At 40.7% G+C, this 14394-nt stretch overlaps 2 protein-coding genes across 4 annotated transcripts; both read left to right on the top strand.

Annotated features, from left to right (window-relative positions):
- Window positions 1-1192: 1192 nt before the first annotated feature.
- Window positions 1193-3756, top strand: tal2 (T-cell acute lymphocytic leukemia 2). 2 transcript variants are annotated; one of them, XM_063490141.1, is made up of 3 exons: window positions 1193-1236; window positions 1918-2038; window positions 2613-3756. In XM_063490141.1, the coding sequence occupies exon 3, from the start codon at window positions 2627-2629 to the stop codon at window positions 2963-2965; it is 339 nt and encodes a 112-aa protein (XP_063346211.1). In that variant the 5' UTR covers window positions 1193-1236; window positions 1918-2038; window positions 2613-2626; the 3' UTR covers window positions 2966-3756. The 2 variants fall into 2 exon arrangements, with proteins under 2 accessions (XP_063346211.1, XP_063346210.1); XM_063490140.1 differs by lacking the exon at window positions 1193-1236 and having other exon boundaries at window positions 1809-2032.
- A 1885-nt stretch (window positions 3757-5641) lies between these two features.
- Window positions 5642-11123, top strand: LOC134638451 (UDP-glucuronosyltransferase 2A2-like). 2 transcript variants are annotated; one of them, XM_065471824.1, is made up of 7 exons: window positions 5642-5652; window positions 8171-8799; window positions 8944-9092; window positions 9236-9367; window positions 9638-9725; window positions 10213-10432; window positions 10838-11123. In XM_065471824.1, exons 2-7 carry the CDS (start codon window positions 8193-8195, stop codon window positions 11121-11123), a joined length of 1482 nt encoding a protein of 493 aa, XP_065327896.1. In that variant the 5' UTR covers window positions 5642-5652; window positions 8171-8192. The 2 variants fall into 2 exon arrangements, with proteins under 2 accessions (XP_065327896.1, XP_063345151.1); XM_063489081.1 differs by lacking the exon at window positions 5642-5652 and having other exon boundaries at window positions 8079-8799.
- The last annotated feature ends 3271 nt before the right edge of the window (window positions 11124-14394 follow it).

The raw sequence follows: 14394 nt of genomic DNA, 5'->3' as shown, positions 1-14394 counted from the left end.
TTAACATTGTATGAATGTTAGCTTATACTGAACGATTTAAATTGTTTAAACTAGTGATGGTGCTGTAGAGGATAACCAAAATGCTACATGAATGTCCATCTGTACAAAATGTGGTTCCAGTCTTCAGTTTTCAGGGTGTTGTCCCACAAAAAATGGACCTTTACAGGTAGACTGAGCCCGATTGAATGTGTAACTTCTGTGTTGCCTTAGTTGATAAAAAATGATAAAGTTTACCACTATATGCCTCCTGATGATTAACAAAAATGTCTTTAAGGCTAAGCAAAACTAAGCCCCAATCAACAAGGCTGCTTAAAGTTTGCTTTGTTTTACATTTCTGATGAAAACCCCTCACATGATACCAACTGTTGAAATGAGATGGTGCTGGGGTAAAATTAAAAAGAACATTTTTGGTCCAGTGCATCAACTTGCAAGGGGCAAACTCCAAAAATAAAACGCCTGATTATGTGGTTTTTGTCAGCTGTTTGAACGACTGCATCAGCAGGACGTATTACGTTATATATACGTAATACTTCCCATTTTTACAAAGTTAAAAATGGGAAATATCCAAACAGCTCAGACTCATTTTACTGTAATTTCTCCAAACTTTGGCTGTGTTGTAACAGTGTAGGATGAAGTAATGCGATTTGGTCTACTCCTAAAAAAAGATCCAGTGTTTGTAATGTAGCACAACACTTGTTTATTTATGAATTCTGCAGTGACTTCTGGCTTAGATTTTCTCTGCAGAACCCCCTGAAAAAACACAAGATGCTATACTTCATTCAGTTGAATTTATTTTACGAGTTTGCCCTCATTCTGCTCCCAGATGATGATGATGACTTAAAGCAGGTACTCTGCCATCAAACCACCACACAGAGAAGTGAGTCTGCAGACCTGGAGTGGAGGCTGGATGGAGGCAGCGAGCAGCGGCGCCTGGCCTGCAGGTGCAGCCTCTTGGACGTGCAGCGGGGTCTCATGAATGCCCGATTCAGAAAACGGCCCCCATCGGGCCTGTTCTCCAGGCCCGGGGCTAATCCCGGCCCCTAATCGGATTATGTAAATTCCTACTCCACACAGAGACTTTTATGGAAGGCTGCGTCTTTGAAACAACACTTGAAGGGTGTAAAAAGAACAGTGACAATTGGTTAAACTAGATGTGTTTTTCTGTCTGAACGGAGGTTGAAAGTGGGAGGCAGAGGAAGGGGGTGAGATGGGGGAGTGAGGAGTGGCTGCAGAGAGGTGAGTTAGACGCTGTGCTCTCCGTGTTTCCTCTCTAATTTATGTGTGGCCCCTTGGAATGGCTCAACAAGATTACCGTAGTCATAACAAAACCCATATTGTCCGACTGTCAATCTGGATATGGTATTTTTACCTTTTGTGGCCCAATCAGACCGGATTCAAAGCAGAGCAGCCACTGATATCAAGGTCTTTTCCTCGGTGGAGGGGACGGTGGGTTGTCCATGCCTAATGTCAGAGAAGCAGAAAGGAATAAGTGTCCACAGCAGTAAGAGAAGGATCAGAGAGATGAACGTCTCAGTTTCACTTCAATAGGAATTTATTTGTCACCTTTAGCGCTAACCTTCAAGGATTAAATGAGCAATGAATCATAAAAGCAGCACAAATAGTCATTTAAAGAGCTGTTAAATCATAAAAGCTGCAGAAAGGCCCCCACAAAAAAAGACAAATCATTTAAACACAGCAGCATCATATACACACACACACTTGTTCCAAGTGACAGAAAAAGGAGGAGTTATGTGTTTTAACAATCACACCAACCTCACACAATGCACGCAGCGGCTCCACGACAGCACACGTCAGACAATGGAGCTCGCACTGCTATAAAAATGTGGGATGCGAGCACTCGGCACTCTCATCCCTCCCTCCCTCTCTCTGTCTCTCCCCTCTCCTCTAACTCACTAGGAGCTCAGTGAGCATGAGGAGACGCGTCTAAGTGGACCTTCACACTGGTCTCCAGGACACATCGATGACAAAGGAACCTCTGCCTCTGAGATTTCTGCACATTTCCCACACACAGGTACAGGTGAGACATTTACTTCATTCTCCAGGATTTTCCCTCCTCCGAGGCAATGTTTCCATTTATAGTAGCATAGTAGATATTTAATGTGCTGTAATATATAGTTGATAGCTGCAGATATTTGTTATCAAAATATTAAGTGCAAAAGAAGTTTAATAAATAGATTCTAATGTAGTTTAAAATACCATCTGTTAATGATTTAAAGGCTTCATTGCTTGCAAATGGTAAACACTGCAGAAGAACTTGATGTGTCACTTGTGCCAGCCAAAAAAACTCTTGAATATGCCTTTAAATATGAAGAAAAACACAAAGGCTGTGTATTGCAGAAATAGGTAGCAAATGAATCAATTATGATAAATGCTTTTGTGGGGTTTAAAACAGTTTGCAAATTTCACCATGCTCCTGGTGCCTCCACCTTCCTCCTATTACTCCCCAGCGGTGATGATTTCTTTATTTATTTTAAAGCTTTTATATCCATTTTTTCTGTTTTGCATTGAGTTTGGAATCAAAAACTCAAAATAAACACAAATTACTCTCATGTCTTGAATTAAGTGGCCTAACGTTGTGTCACTTGTTGCAGCTGAGCTCAGCATCATGACCAGAAAGGTGTTCACCAACACGAGGGAGCGCTGGCGCCAGCACAACGTCAACACTGCCTTTGCCGAGCTCCGCAAGCTCATCCCCACCCATCCTCCGGAGAAGAAGCTGAGCAAGAACGAGATCCTGCGCCTGGCCATGCGCTACATCAACTTCCTAGTCCAGCTGCTGGAGAGCCAGAGCGGCCAGCCGGCCGGCCACTCCCCCGCCGCCCTGCTCACCTTTCTCAGAGGCAACATGGAGCAGCTGCACTCCCCTCCTCACCCCTGGGCCCTGACCAGTGACACGGAGGCTCCGTCGCCCGGATCCAGCTGTGACAGCTCTGAGGCCTGGTAGAGCCGCAGCTCATCTAACAGAAGCAACTCTGGAGTGAACTTTTGGACCCTTTCTTTCTTCCCGGGGTTTCTGCTCTGATCTGGTCCTCTGTAAAGACTGTTGTGTCTGCCTTCAGGGCAGAGTGTGTGATAGTCAAACGTGGCTGAAAAGTGAGCACCGTCTCTGTGTTGAAGTTATGAAATATAATTTGCAGGTGAAATTGATTTGTGTTCTGCATGGGTGTGTAAAAACCTGGATGTACTATTCCTCTCGTGTCTTTATGTTAATATTCCTTGTTGCCGGCCCGCCTGGAACTAATTTAGTTTTGCAGTATCGGGGTGTTTTGCCAATGAGGAGAAATGGAAGGGATTAAGGAATTTCTCATTCCAAGCAAAAGATTGAATAAGGAATTTGAATAGATAATGGTTCAGCCAAGACTGCAAATAATCTCAAAATAACCAAGGGCACTTTTTCCCCACTAGTCGACATGCTACCCCCGTCCTCCGAGAGAAGACTACATGTGACCTTTCTTTTCAATTATCAAGGTTATACCACTTCACAAAAATCAATCCTAAGAAAGCCTTTCCCCCCTTTTCTCATCCCTTTCACACAACAGCGTCAGTATTTGTTACTAGTCAGGTTGGATTTTGGCAAAACTGACAATCTTCTTTCAGTAATTGTACACAAATCTCTTCGCTGTGTTTTCACTTGGTCATTTTTTGTACAATACGCATGTCATATAGCCAAAGATGATAATAATAATAATAATAATAATAATAATAATAAGTTGATTGTCTCCTGTTAAGAGTGTGCCGATGATCTTCTGATACCTCTTTTGTAAGTTATTTTGGTTTGTTTGTGAATATAAGGTATGTTATTTATTTGAACTATTTATTTAATAAATGATTTGTTACCTTCTGAATTGTTAAGTATGAGTAATTGTTTCACTAAAGTGAAAGCCCCCAGTAAGCAAATATTGAATCACATAGACATAGATACATTTTATCATTTTAACCTATTATAGAAAAGGGGATCTGGACTATAGTTTCAGTCTGACATTTACTCCAGGTGCTGATATAAAATCTAATCATTCAGGATAGTTCAGTAAAAGCAACAATCCTGGTTGAAAAGTAGTTTTTAAATTGTAGCATTGTCTGTGTGACCACTGAAATTAAAGTTTATTCAGATAATGCAACAAATGAACTGCTCAGAGGAGTTACAAAGATTATCCACACTTCTCCCCATCTTTCCCCAGGTGTGTATCAATGCAGCTAACCAAAAATTTAATTGCATACTTTTAGATAATAAACTCCATCTTTTAACTAATTTACTTACTTACTAATTTCAAACTTTTATTGTTTTTTTTTATCTAACAGTTTCATTTTCAAAACTAGTTGTTTCACCCATCCACCCTCTGTGTTTAAATGATTTATGCACTTCTTTTAGCTATCAGTAATTTTTGTTTTTACATTTTGTTTCCTTTTTTTGTTTAAGTCATGCTAATATTAAGTACCCTCGGGGATATTTGTACCCCTGGTTGGTAATCACTATTCTAAACTGTTAGAGGAAGCAGGAAAGTGGACACTCCTACAAAAAGGTCAATTTGTGGGTTGAGGTAAAAAAAAATACACAAAAAATAAACACCCAAACACTCAAAAAAAACAAAACAAAAATAACCTATAATTAACAATAACCAATAAATATACTATATATAATTTCATATAGCTAGATAGATAGGTTTTTACAATATAAGTCGCCTTTTTAGAGTTGCTGTGAATGGAACAGACTCATACAATGCACAGTATATATTGACATGTGGAGTGGAATAGTTTAGTTGTTTCACAGTATGTCAGAAACACAGCTGATGTGAAATTAAGAGAAAATCTGCTGCTCTTTGTTCTTGCTCAGTAAGCCCAGAGACATTTGCTTTTAGCAGCGCCTGTGATGACCATGTGGACACAAAACTGACCTCTGCTCTCTGTCTACTGACCAGAGGCCTGAGGGATGAGTGCTCAATGTGACCGCTTAACTTGCAACCTCTGAGGTCAGAGGTCGCTCTAGAGTCAAACACTGTCGAGATGACCAGAGTGCAAATGCCGTTCTTGCTCTCTGTCTCTTATTTTTTAAAGGATAGCATCACTCTGTTGCTTCATAAGGTATTTAGCAGCCCTAAAGTAAATATATATACATAATACAAATATATATATATATATATATACATATACATATACATTAAATATGTATGTAAATTTTACATTGCCTTGCTTATTTTTACTGCTGCCAATAAATAATTAGGCCTTTTTTAAATTATCAGAATAGCTGCTGATCAATTTTCAGTCAGCAAACCTATTAATGGATTATTTCTTTCACCTCTAGCTACAATATCAACAGTCTTCTTGTTTGGCAGCCGGTTAAACTGAGGTCAGACATTTACATGTCTAATCGCCTATTGTGACTACAGAAAATGGGCCCCGTTTTCAGGCAAGAGGCAGCAACTAACTGAGCTGCAGAGTAAACACTGAGTCGGTTTTAGGCGCTTTCACCCCGGCTGTTAAACTCCAGCTAATGGTGTGTAAACGGAGCAGAGGGCAGCTGGACACAGTGACTGCAGGCCTGTGGGAAGTGACAGGTGACTCTTTGTGATGCTGCAGTAATACTAAATGAATTCTATGGTAGAGGCAGAATGACAAATATTTCAACCAAGCAGTATGGCTCATCTATAACATGAATTTAGGAAGTGTTTATTGCTTGAGCAATTTAACAGGAAATTGAGCAACTTTCTGGTAAAATGCAAAAAGATTAAAATAACAGGGGACTGCTTTGTGAGCTGAACGTTTTGGTGAAAGCCATCATGATGTTTCATAATTCAGTCATCTGACACTGGAGGAAGGCGTGTGAAGCCTTTTCCGTACAGGCTGTAAGGCTGTGAAAAAGCATTTTGTTGAACCACCTTATTTACAGAAAACGCCTAAGCAGTATGAGCATAACTCTGACCTCAACTTTCCACAAGGATTATGAAACCATGCACTGAGAAATAATAACAAATCTGTACGCTTCTCATTCCCTCCACCAAGTATATTTGCCTGATTGACTATTCTCTCCCAAGTATGTGGGCAATCGTCTATTGAGAGCACATTTCCTTATCAGCGTCTAGCACACTGTCTGAATCCGTTATCACAATGGGCCAGATCAGTGCAGGCAGCCCCTCGCTCTCTCGGCTGAGGCGCCCATGAAAAAGAATTTCTGGAGTTGGGTGCCAACCGATAGGCCCTGAGCTCTTTATCCCCTTAAAGCCAATTCACACTCTGCATGTTTAAATATCTCAGCTCAACCCCTGCCCTCCCACTCCCATCACGCACTCGAACCCCTCCTCCTCCCCCTGCACCTTCCTCTCGCTCTCTCTCTTACCCTTCCGAGTCCAAGCATAGACTTGCGAAGCTGCCGACCTGCAGCACGGGTGGGTGGCTGGGTGGGATGCAGGTGCAGGGCTGGTTGGATAGTGAGAGGAGGGGAGTCTTCCATTGTTGGGCTGGACAGCACCCTCTCTCCTCTGGAGCACCCTCTGATGGGGGAGCCCACTGACAATCACACATCCTAATCTGATTATGCAAATGTCTACTTCAAAAAGCATTGCGCTGTAACCCCTTACCCTGTGGTGGGAAGACAGAGCAAGGAAGGAAGAAGTGGAAGCAGTAGGAATGCAAACAGGAAATGGTAGATTGTTGAGTTCCAGAGAAAATTAAATATGAGGGCAAAAGCACAGTTAGGGGCTCAGTGATTCTGCTGGTTAATCACTCATTGATCACTCACTCTCACACATCCACCGCACCACCAGGGGAGGTCTAAGGTTGAAAACAGTACACACTCGCACACTGAATGGCCAGTGACTGCCTCAGCAGGGCATTGAATCCAATATTCAAATGCTTATTGTTTTTCCAGACGCTCCTGAATCCAGCGTCAAAAGGAATCTACAATGTTAATGAGGGGGACAAAGTACCCAGAGTTAAGATTTACACGCCCAAACAGTCAGCGGTGACGTTTCCCAAGAACAACAACGATTCCTGAAGGCGTGGCTGACAACTCTTGCGACCCTTCTGGCCTCAGCAGGTTTCTGAAATCAGCTGCCTCTTTCTGCTCCTGGATATCTTTCTACTACGAGTCTTTAAAATGTTGGGAGACGTGTAGTTATACACTGTAGTACTTTCAGCTAAGTGCTAATGGTATAAAATTCATCATCGTAGTGTATCATGTTGACATGCACACGTGCCTCTTATCCAAATATGGACTGGAGGCACAAGTGAATATTGTCAGATCAGAAAGTATTTGGTCAAAAACCAAAGTTGAAACTCAAACATACTAATATAAGGATCTGAGTTAGTTCTTGGAGAGCTAAAACTTTACCTATCTATTTTCTTAACTACTTGTTGGGTTGGTAGCCTGGACCATCCTCCAACTGACGTTTGGAGAGAGGCAGGATGTAACCTGGACAGGTCACAGGCAATGATGGGGTTAATTTGGAGTCACTAAACCACCTAACATGCCAGGCAAAAGTAACAAAGACAAAGAACACACAAACTTGCAGAGATGCTGGAACTAACCACTAGTTTTAAGCTAGGGATGCATCGATGCAACATTTTCCTAGGTCAGATATAAAACTCTAGCTTCCATAATCCAGATTTACATCGTAGATGTAGCAGTAAGTAGTGAAGAAGGGCATGCAGAGACTTTATGTGACGCAGGAGGCTTTTTTCTATTTTAAAGGGCAGCAATCAGAAGTATGAGACATCATATTACTAACTCAAGTTACACATAAGTTGTGGGAGTGATGTATAAGCCTATATAAATGAAATTTCCACTGAAATTTCCAATTCACTCTACCTCTACTATACTAACAACCACAAACTGGTGCTCTGAAAACTTTTTTCATTTCCTAGTGTATTTCTCCTATTTATTTGTTTTATTTTTTCCAGCACTGTCAAATTTACGGTTATTACATTTTAAGGCACGGTGAAAAAAGAAATGATTCATAACAAAGAAGTGAGTCAGAGTTCAGATTTATTTATTTAATAATCATCTTTTCTTATATACTTTTAAAAAAGGATCAGACCACAGCTGGTTTTCCTGCTGACATTCAGACACCATGGATCTGCCTCTCTCTGCCTGCATCCTGCTGGTACTTTGTGCGACATGGAGTGCAAATGGAGGGAATATTCTGGTGTGGTACACCGATGGCAGCCACTGGATAAACATGAAGCCTGTTCTGGAGAAGCTGGTTGACAGGGGACACCAGGTGACTGTACTGGTCCCGAGCTCGTCATTATACATGAACACCAATGAGCCCACCCACTTTCACTATGAGCCCTTCAACGTCTCTTTCTCAAAAGACGCCCTGCAGGATTTTTTAGAAGAATTCCTTCGATTCTCCATGTATGAAATTGATTATATGAGCTACTGGGAGATCTACATCAGATTCAGTGAAATAATCAGGACTCAAATGCAGTTTTCTATCCAGTATTTGGACGGTGTGGTGAAATCAGAAGTCGTCGTGAAGAAGTTGAAAGAGGGAAATTATGACCTTCTCTTCGCTGACCCCATCTATCGTGGCAGTGACTTGTTAGCAGATATTTTGGGGATCCCGCTCGTCTTCTCCTTTCGCTTCTCTATAGCTTATAACTGGGAGAGGCATTGTGGTCAGATACCTGCTCCACCATCCTTTGTGCCCGGTGCCATGAGCAAACTCACAGATAAGATGGACTTCTCAGAGAGAGTGTGGAACTTTCTCTTCTATGCTCTTCAAGACATTGCGATGAGTCACATTTTTGGAAAAGTAGACAGATATTACTCTGATGTCAAAGGTGAGCACTGATTAAAAAAAAATATTTGAAATCTGCTAATACTGTAAATGAAGTGTTTTATATCTTATCAGATCTGATTTAAAAATATGTCCTGTATGAACTATTGGTGATACATTAATGTCCTTTACTTATGCATTGCAACAGGAACTCCCACCAGTGCCTGTGAGTTGATGAGCAAAGCAGACATCTGGTTAATCCGAACCTACTGGGATTTTGAATTCCCTCGTCCTTTCCTCCCCAACTTCAAATATGTTGGTGGGATCCACTGCAGACCTGCTAAACCTTTACCAGAGGTAAGGACACTCAACTATTACCATCTGATTAATCATTACATCACAGAATATTCCTGCCAGGAGCAGTGAAGCCATCAAAATGTTGAACAAAAGTGAGAAAACAGCTGGTTGTTGGCAGTGGGATAATATTCGACTTGTTGCAGGATCTGGAGGAATTTGTGCAGAGTTCTGGAGATGATGGCATTGTGATCTTCACTTTAGGATCCATGATCAACAACATCACCAAGGAGAAGGCAAACATGATAGCCTCAGGCCTCGCTCAGATCCCACAAAAGGTCAGAGGATAATCTTTGTGCCAGCTGTAATCAATTGTGTAAAGTATAGAGTAGTTTTTCATGTTTCAGATAACTGCATTTATTAATGACATTACCGATTGGATGTTTCAAGTTCCACTCCCTTGTGGGAACATGCCAACTTAAATGTTTGTTTTTTTAAATTCAGAGTGTGTAAATTCTTTGTCACCAACTTGATACACTGTGTCCAACAAAAATACCACAATACACCGACAACACAGTGTAAACTTTGAAATGTTTTACCATTTATAGGTGCTGTGGAGATACAGGGGAGAAAAACCAGCAACTTTGGGTGCCAACACTCAAATATATGACTGGATCCCTCAGAATGACCTCCTGGGTAAGTAATGTTGGTACTCATGGATATGGGCTTGGGTGGGCAGAAATTATACTAGTGAAATGAGATGCTGGAGAGATTGCAAATTTAACAGTACCACTGCCAACCAAATTAATAATTAATTTTTTCTCAAAACCTTTGCTTAATTTTAATTCTTAATGCCAATTGAGGCTTATTTCACCACAGTCAACGTTAAATGTGTTTTTGGAAGCTGTGAGCACTTTTTATAACACAAGGAAACAATTTAAAGACTGAGAATTTTATGACATACTATCCTGATAACTTACTACTTCTTGTGCAAACCTGCTGTGTTGATTAGGTTGAGATTTTTTTTTCTCTCTCTCTTCTTCTGTTGCACTATAGAGTTAGCTGTTTGAACGTGCAAATCAGTTTCAGCTAAAATCCCCTGTTCTGGGTTATTAAAATTCTCCTGTTGCCCAAATGTAAAAAATTAACTTTCAATGTCACACCGTTATTTGACATCTCTTAGGTCACCCTAAAACTAGAGCTTTCATCACTCATGGAGGCACAAATGGGATTTACGAAGCCATCTACCACGGAGTTCCCATGGTGGGCATCCCAATGTTCGGTGACCAGCCAGACAACATGGTCCATATGAAGGCTAAAGGAGCTGCAGTTATTCTCAATTTGAACTTCATAACAATGGAAGCTCTTAGAGACGCAATCAGCACAGTCATCAATGACAAATCGTGAGTTCTTTGAACTGTCTGCACTTTGGATTAGGTACTGAAAGCATAGACTGTAAAACAAAAAAAAAACATTCAAAGAAAGGATGGATGTAGGCTCAGAGTCTGAAAATTAAGTCTGCCTCTGCAGAAATCCATACAAGAGGATATACAACCCTATAGCTCTTTCAACACACATTTATAATAAAACAGATGTCAACACTTTAGGGCATGGCTACTTTGCGTCATTACCCTAGGAATGTGCAGTAACCTCAGATTCTCAGTTAGTCATGCTCAAGTCAAGGCTTCAAAATAGGATTTTACTAATCTGTTATTTGTCGCATGGGCCATTTAATTTTTTTATGTACAGTAAATGATTGAAGCTGATTTTTTTTCTTTTTTTAAAAAAACCTATATGCACATTCACAGGTACAAAGAAAATGCTATGCGGCTGTCCAGCATCCACCACGACAGACCCATGAGTGCTCTGGAAGAGGCAGTATTCTGGATCGAGTTCACACTGAGAAACAAAGGGGCCAAGCACTTGAGGGTCCAGGCCCATGAGCTCACCTGGTACCAGTATCACAGCCTGGATGTGCTGGGCTTCTTCCTCACTATAGTTCTACTCCTCATATTCATCTTCATCAAGACCTGCAGTTTCTGTTTGCACAGGTGTTGTGTCAGGAAAGGAAAGACAAAAAGGAAAGCTGAATAACAGACTGGACAGAAGCAGTGCTGTGAGTGTTGGGCTGGGGAAAGTATTTGTTACCTACGTGAAACTTTCTTCCATATATGTTGAATTTCCCATCATCTTCTCCTTTATGTATCACCACTAACTACTTTAACTGATGCACCAATTTGCAGAAGTGTACCTGAAGTTGATCTGACATTAACCCTGGAGAATCCATGGGGTCAGATCTGACCCCATTGGTTTTCTAGGGAAACCATGGGGTCAAATTTGACCCCATGGGTTCTCCAGGGTTAAAAACCAAATGCTGATTGGACATTGTTTTATGTTTAAAAAAAAAAACACGCAAATACACTACCATCAACTTATATATAGGTGTGGATCATATTTACATATAGAAACCACATTAATATTAATCACATAACAAAACACAAACTGCCCTCCATGTCCTGAAAGAGGTTTACACAAGCATATACATTTGAATGACTTCTATTATCTATGTTTCTTCTTATTTATAAACAGTTTAGGAATTATATTATCCCAATCATTTTTTCCCATCTTCTCTGAACTTCCCCAGCATCAGCTCCATAAATACTGTAGCATCTACTGCAGTGTAATGGCCACAAATCTGGATTTGAAAAAAGATTAGGAAAAGGTTTAGGAAAAGGTTTCTTTTTTAGGCCACAGGATGGTGGCTGTGAAGCAGCTGCAGTAAATTGGAAGATATCTGGTCACACCAAAATACACAACTGCTATAATTTTATTTCCAAAATATCTGATGTAATATGGCTTTATTGTCATGTAATAACACTAAAATGGTGCACTGAGTCAATGTAGCATGTTCTCTGCCCTGAAAGATGTAGGTAATACAATGCAAGGCAGGGGAAGCACTGGTTTTCTAGTCAATGAAACAGCAAACAGTGACTTGAACACCTTGAACATGCCCTCATCACGACCAGATCCTCCCAGAAGATAACATTCTCAGTTCCAAAGAAAATAACATTGGAGCAGCTTACAGCTCTTCAAGAGTAAAATGAATCAATTATACTCAATTAACAGCATTTCTTGTGAACTGATAAGATAAGAGATGTTGTTGCCTATGATGACACGTAGGAATAGCAATCTGTTACTGACAGTTCAAATACATTTGCTAAGATAGCTTTTTGTGAAACGGTTTCATACAAACACAATTGCTATTCATGATTAGCTTAATTACGTCAGAGCAAACTGAATTTGTTTCTATTTCAGGAAAGTGTTGCCACCTGGTGGTGAAAGTTTTAGGTTAATTTTTGCAGACGGTAATTACAAATAGCACACACATTGGTTCAGGTATGTGGATCTGGATGACACCTGGGTGAAAATCAAATCTCAGGACGTACCACAATTCACTGATCACATTAACTCGGTGGACCAACACTTAAAATTCACCAGGGAGGATATGAAAAGTAGCAGGTTAGCCTTCTTAGACTGTGAGATTTCCATCAGTAATGGGCGCACTGAAAAGTTGATGTGTACCATAAACCTACGCATACTGATCAGTATTTAAGCTTTGATGCTCATCATCCATTGGAGCATAAACTGGGTGTCATCAGGACGGTACAACACAGAGCGAACACCATCCCCACAGACACAGCGGCCAGGGAAGCAGAAGGACATCACATCAAGAAGGCCCTGAGTAAATGTGGTTATCCCAGCTGGACATTTGTCAAAGCTGGGAAGGCGCCTCAAGAAAGCTCCAGCCAATACAGGAGAGATGGTCAACTGCCGCCTAAGCAAAAACCCTTAGTGATCCCTTATGTGTCAGGAGTATTGGAACAGTTGAGACGTGATTTTTCTAAACATCCCATCTCTGTGGCTTTTAAGCCCCAAAACACGCTGCACCAAAAAATTGGTCCACCCAAGGATCGGGTCCCCCGACACAAACAGATTAATGTACTGTACACTGTGTAGTGTATGCTGTTAAGTGCCAGTAGGATTGCCAGGATTTATACATCAGAGAAACCAAACAACCTCCAACTGTAGCCAATCCCCAACTCTCTGTGAATGGTACTCATGGCCATTGATCAATGGTCACTAATCAGTGATCAAAGGTCTTAGAGGATCAATAGGGTGCCCATGACCCTTTTGGGGACACTCCCACTGGGCTTAAAATCTGGGACTCTCCACCAATTGTTCTTACAACTGTAGAAGCTTCTTGGATGAGAGGTGAAACATCTTCAAGGAAACTTACAGAAGTTCAGACACTTTTCCTTGATTTTAGTCATTGTGCAAATGTACTGTTTATAAGATTGGGGAAACCTGCAGTCAGCTGAGACTAAAGAAGTCACTTGGATGAGTGACGAAACGTTTCTCCCACTGAAAATGACACATCCAGATGAACAGAATCAACCTTTTGGAATTTACTTACCTGGATGATTGAGCATGCACCAAGATACAAATAGCACAGTTAAGATACTCTATCTTGCCAAAAGTATTTGCATTATTTCCCATCTGCCTTCACATGTATATGAACTTGAGTGACATCTCATTCTTCAGGGTCAGTTGTTTGGACCCAGTCTTCTGTCCATTGCAGGCACTGTGGCACATCTTTTTGAAAATGTCGGGGTGCTTCAAATCTTAAGATTTTTGTGGGCAACTATATTGGCATTTCATCACCATTTGAAAGGCAGGCGACTTGGCGCTCTTTTTTGGGTAATGGAATTTCAGTTTCCATTAGATCTCTTGGGCAGAACCAGATCTAGCTGCAGTCAATATAAGGGTGATAATGTGGTCTGTCCAACTGCAGTCTGAAGTGATTTAGTGGACTATCACTACAGCGACAATGATGACAAGCCAGCTGGAAAAACACGAAATGGGGCTTAGAGCCATTCATATACCTAAATCATAAAATCTCTGTGTGGGAAACACTGATTTTTTTTGTTTTGTATATCTCCAAAACATGACTTCTACCTAACCTAACTGATTTGCTTAGTTTTGTTCATTTGAGTTGCAAATAATTCAGTTCAAATAATGATATTCAACAATGATTGCGCTTAATTGTCTAAAGCTGATGTCTGAATGTACTGAACAATATTGTTAAAGTTAAAATACTTAAGAGTAATAAACTAGTACAGTTTATGAACATTTTACTGATGGGCTTTTCTTAGACAGAGGATTTCATTATTTCTGACATTTCTGAATTGGATTAAAAAATTATAATCAGAAAACACTCTGCTTTAATGTTCTCTAGTGTGAGCATCTCTAATCTGAACTAATATCAGCCTTCACTGATAGCCAACGGCTCTCTGACACCGGGCTT

This window comes from Pelmatolapia mariae, linkage group LG12 (genome assembly GCF_036321145.2).
Source record: "Pelmatolapia mariae isolate MD_Pm_ZW linkage group LG12, Pm_UMD_F_2, whole genome shotgun sequence".
Lineage (NCBI taxonomy): Eukaryota > Metazoa > Chordata > Actinopteri > Cichliformes > Cichlidae > Pelmatolapia > Pelmatolapia mariae.
Note: the sequence above shows the minus strand (reverse complement) of the source record. Positions and strands in the feature narration are given on the sequence as shown.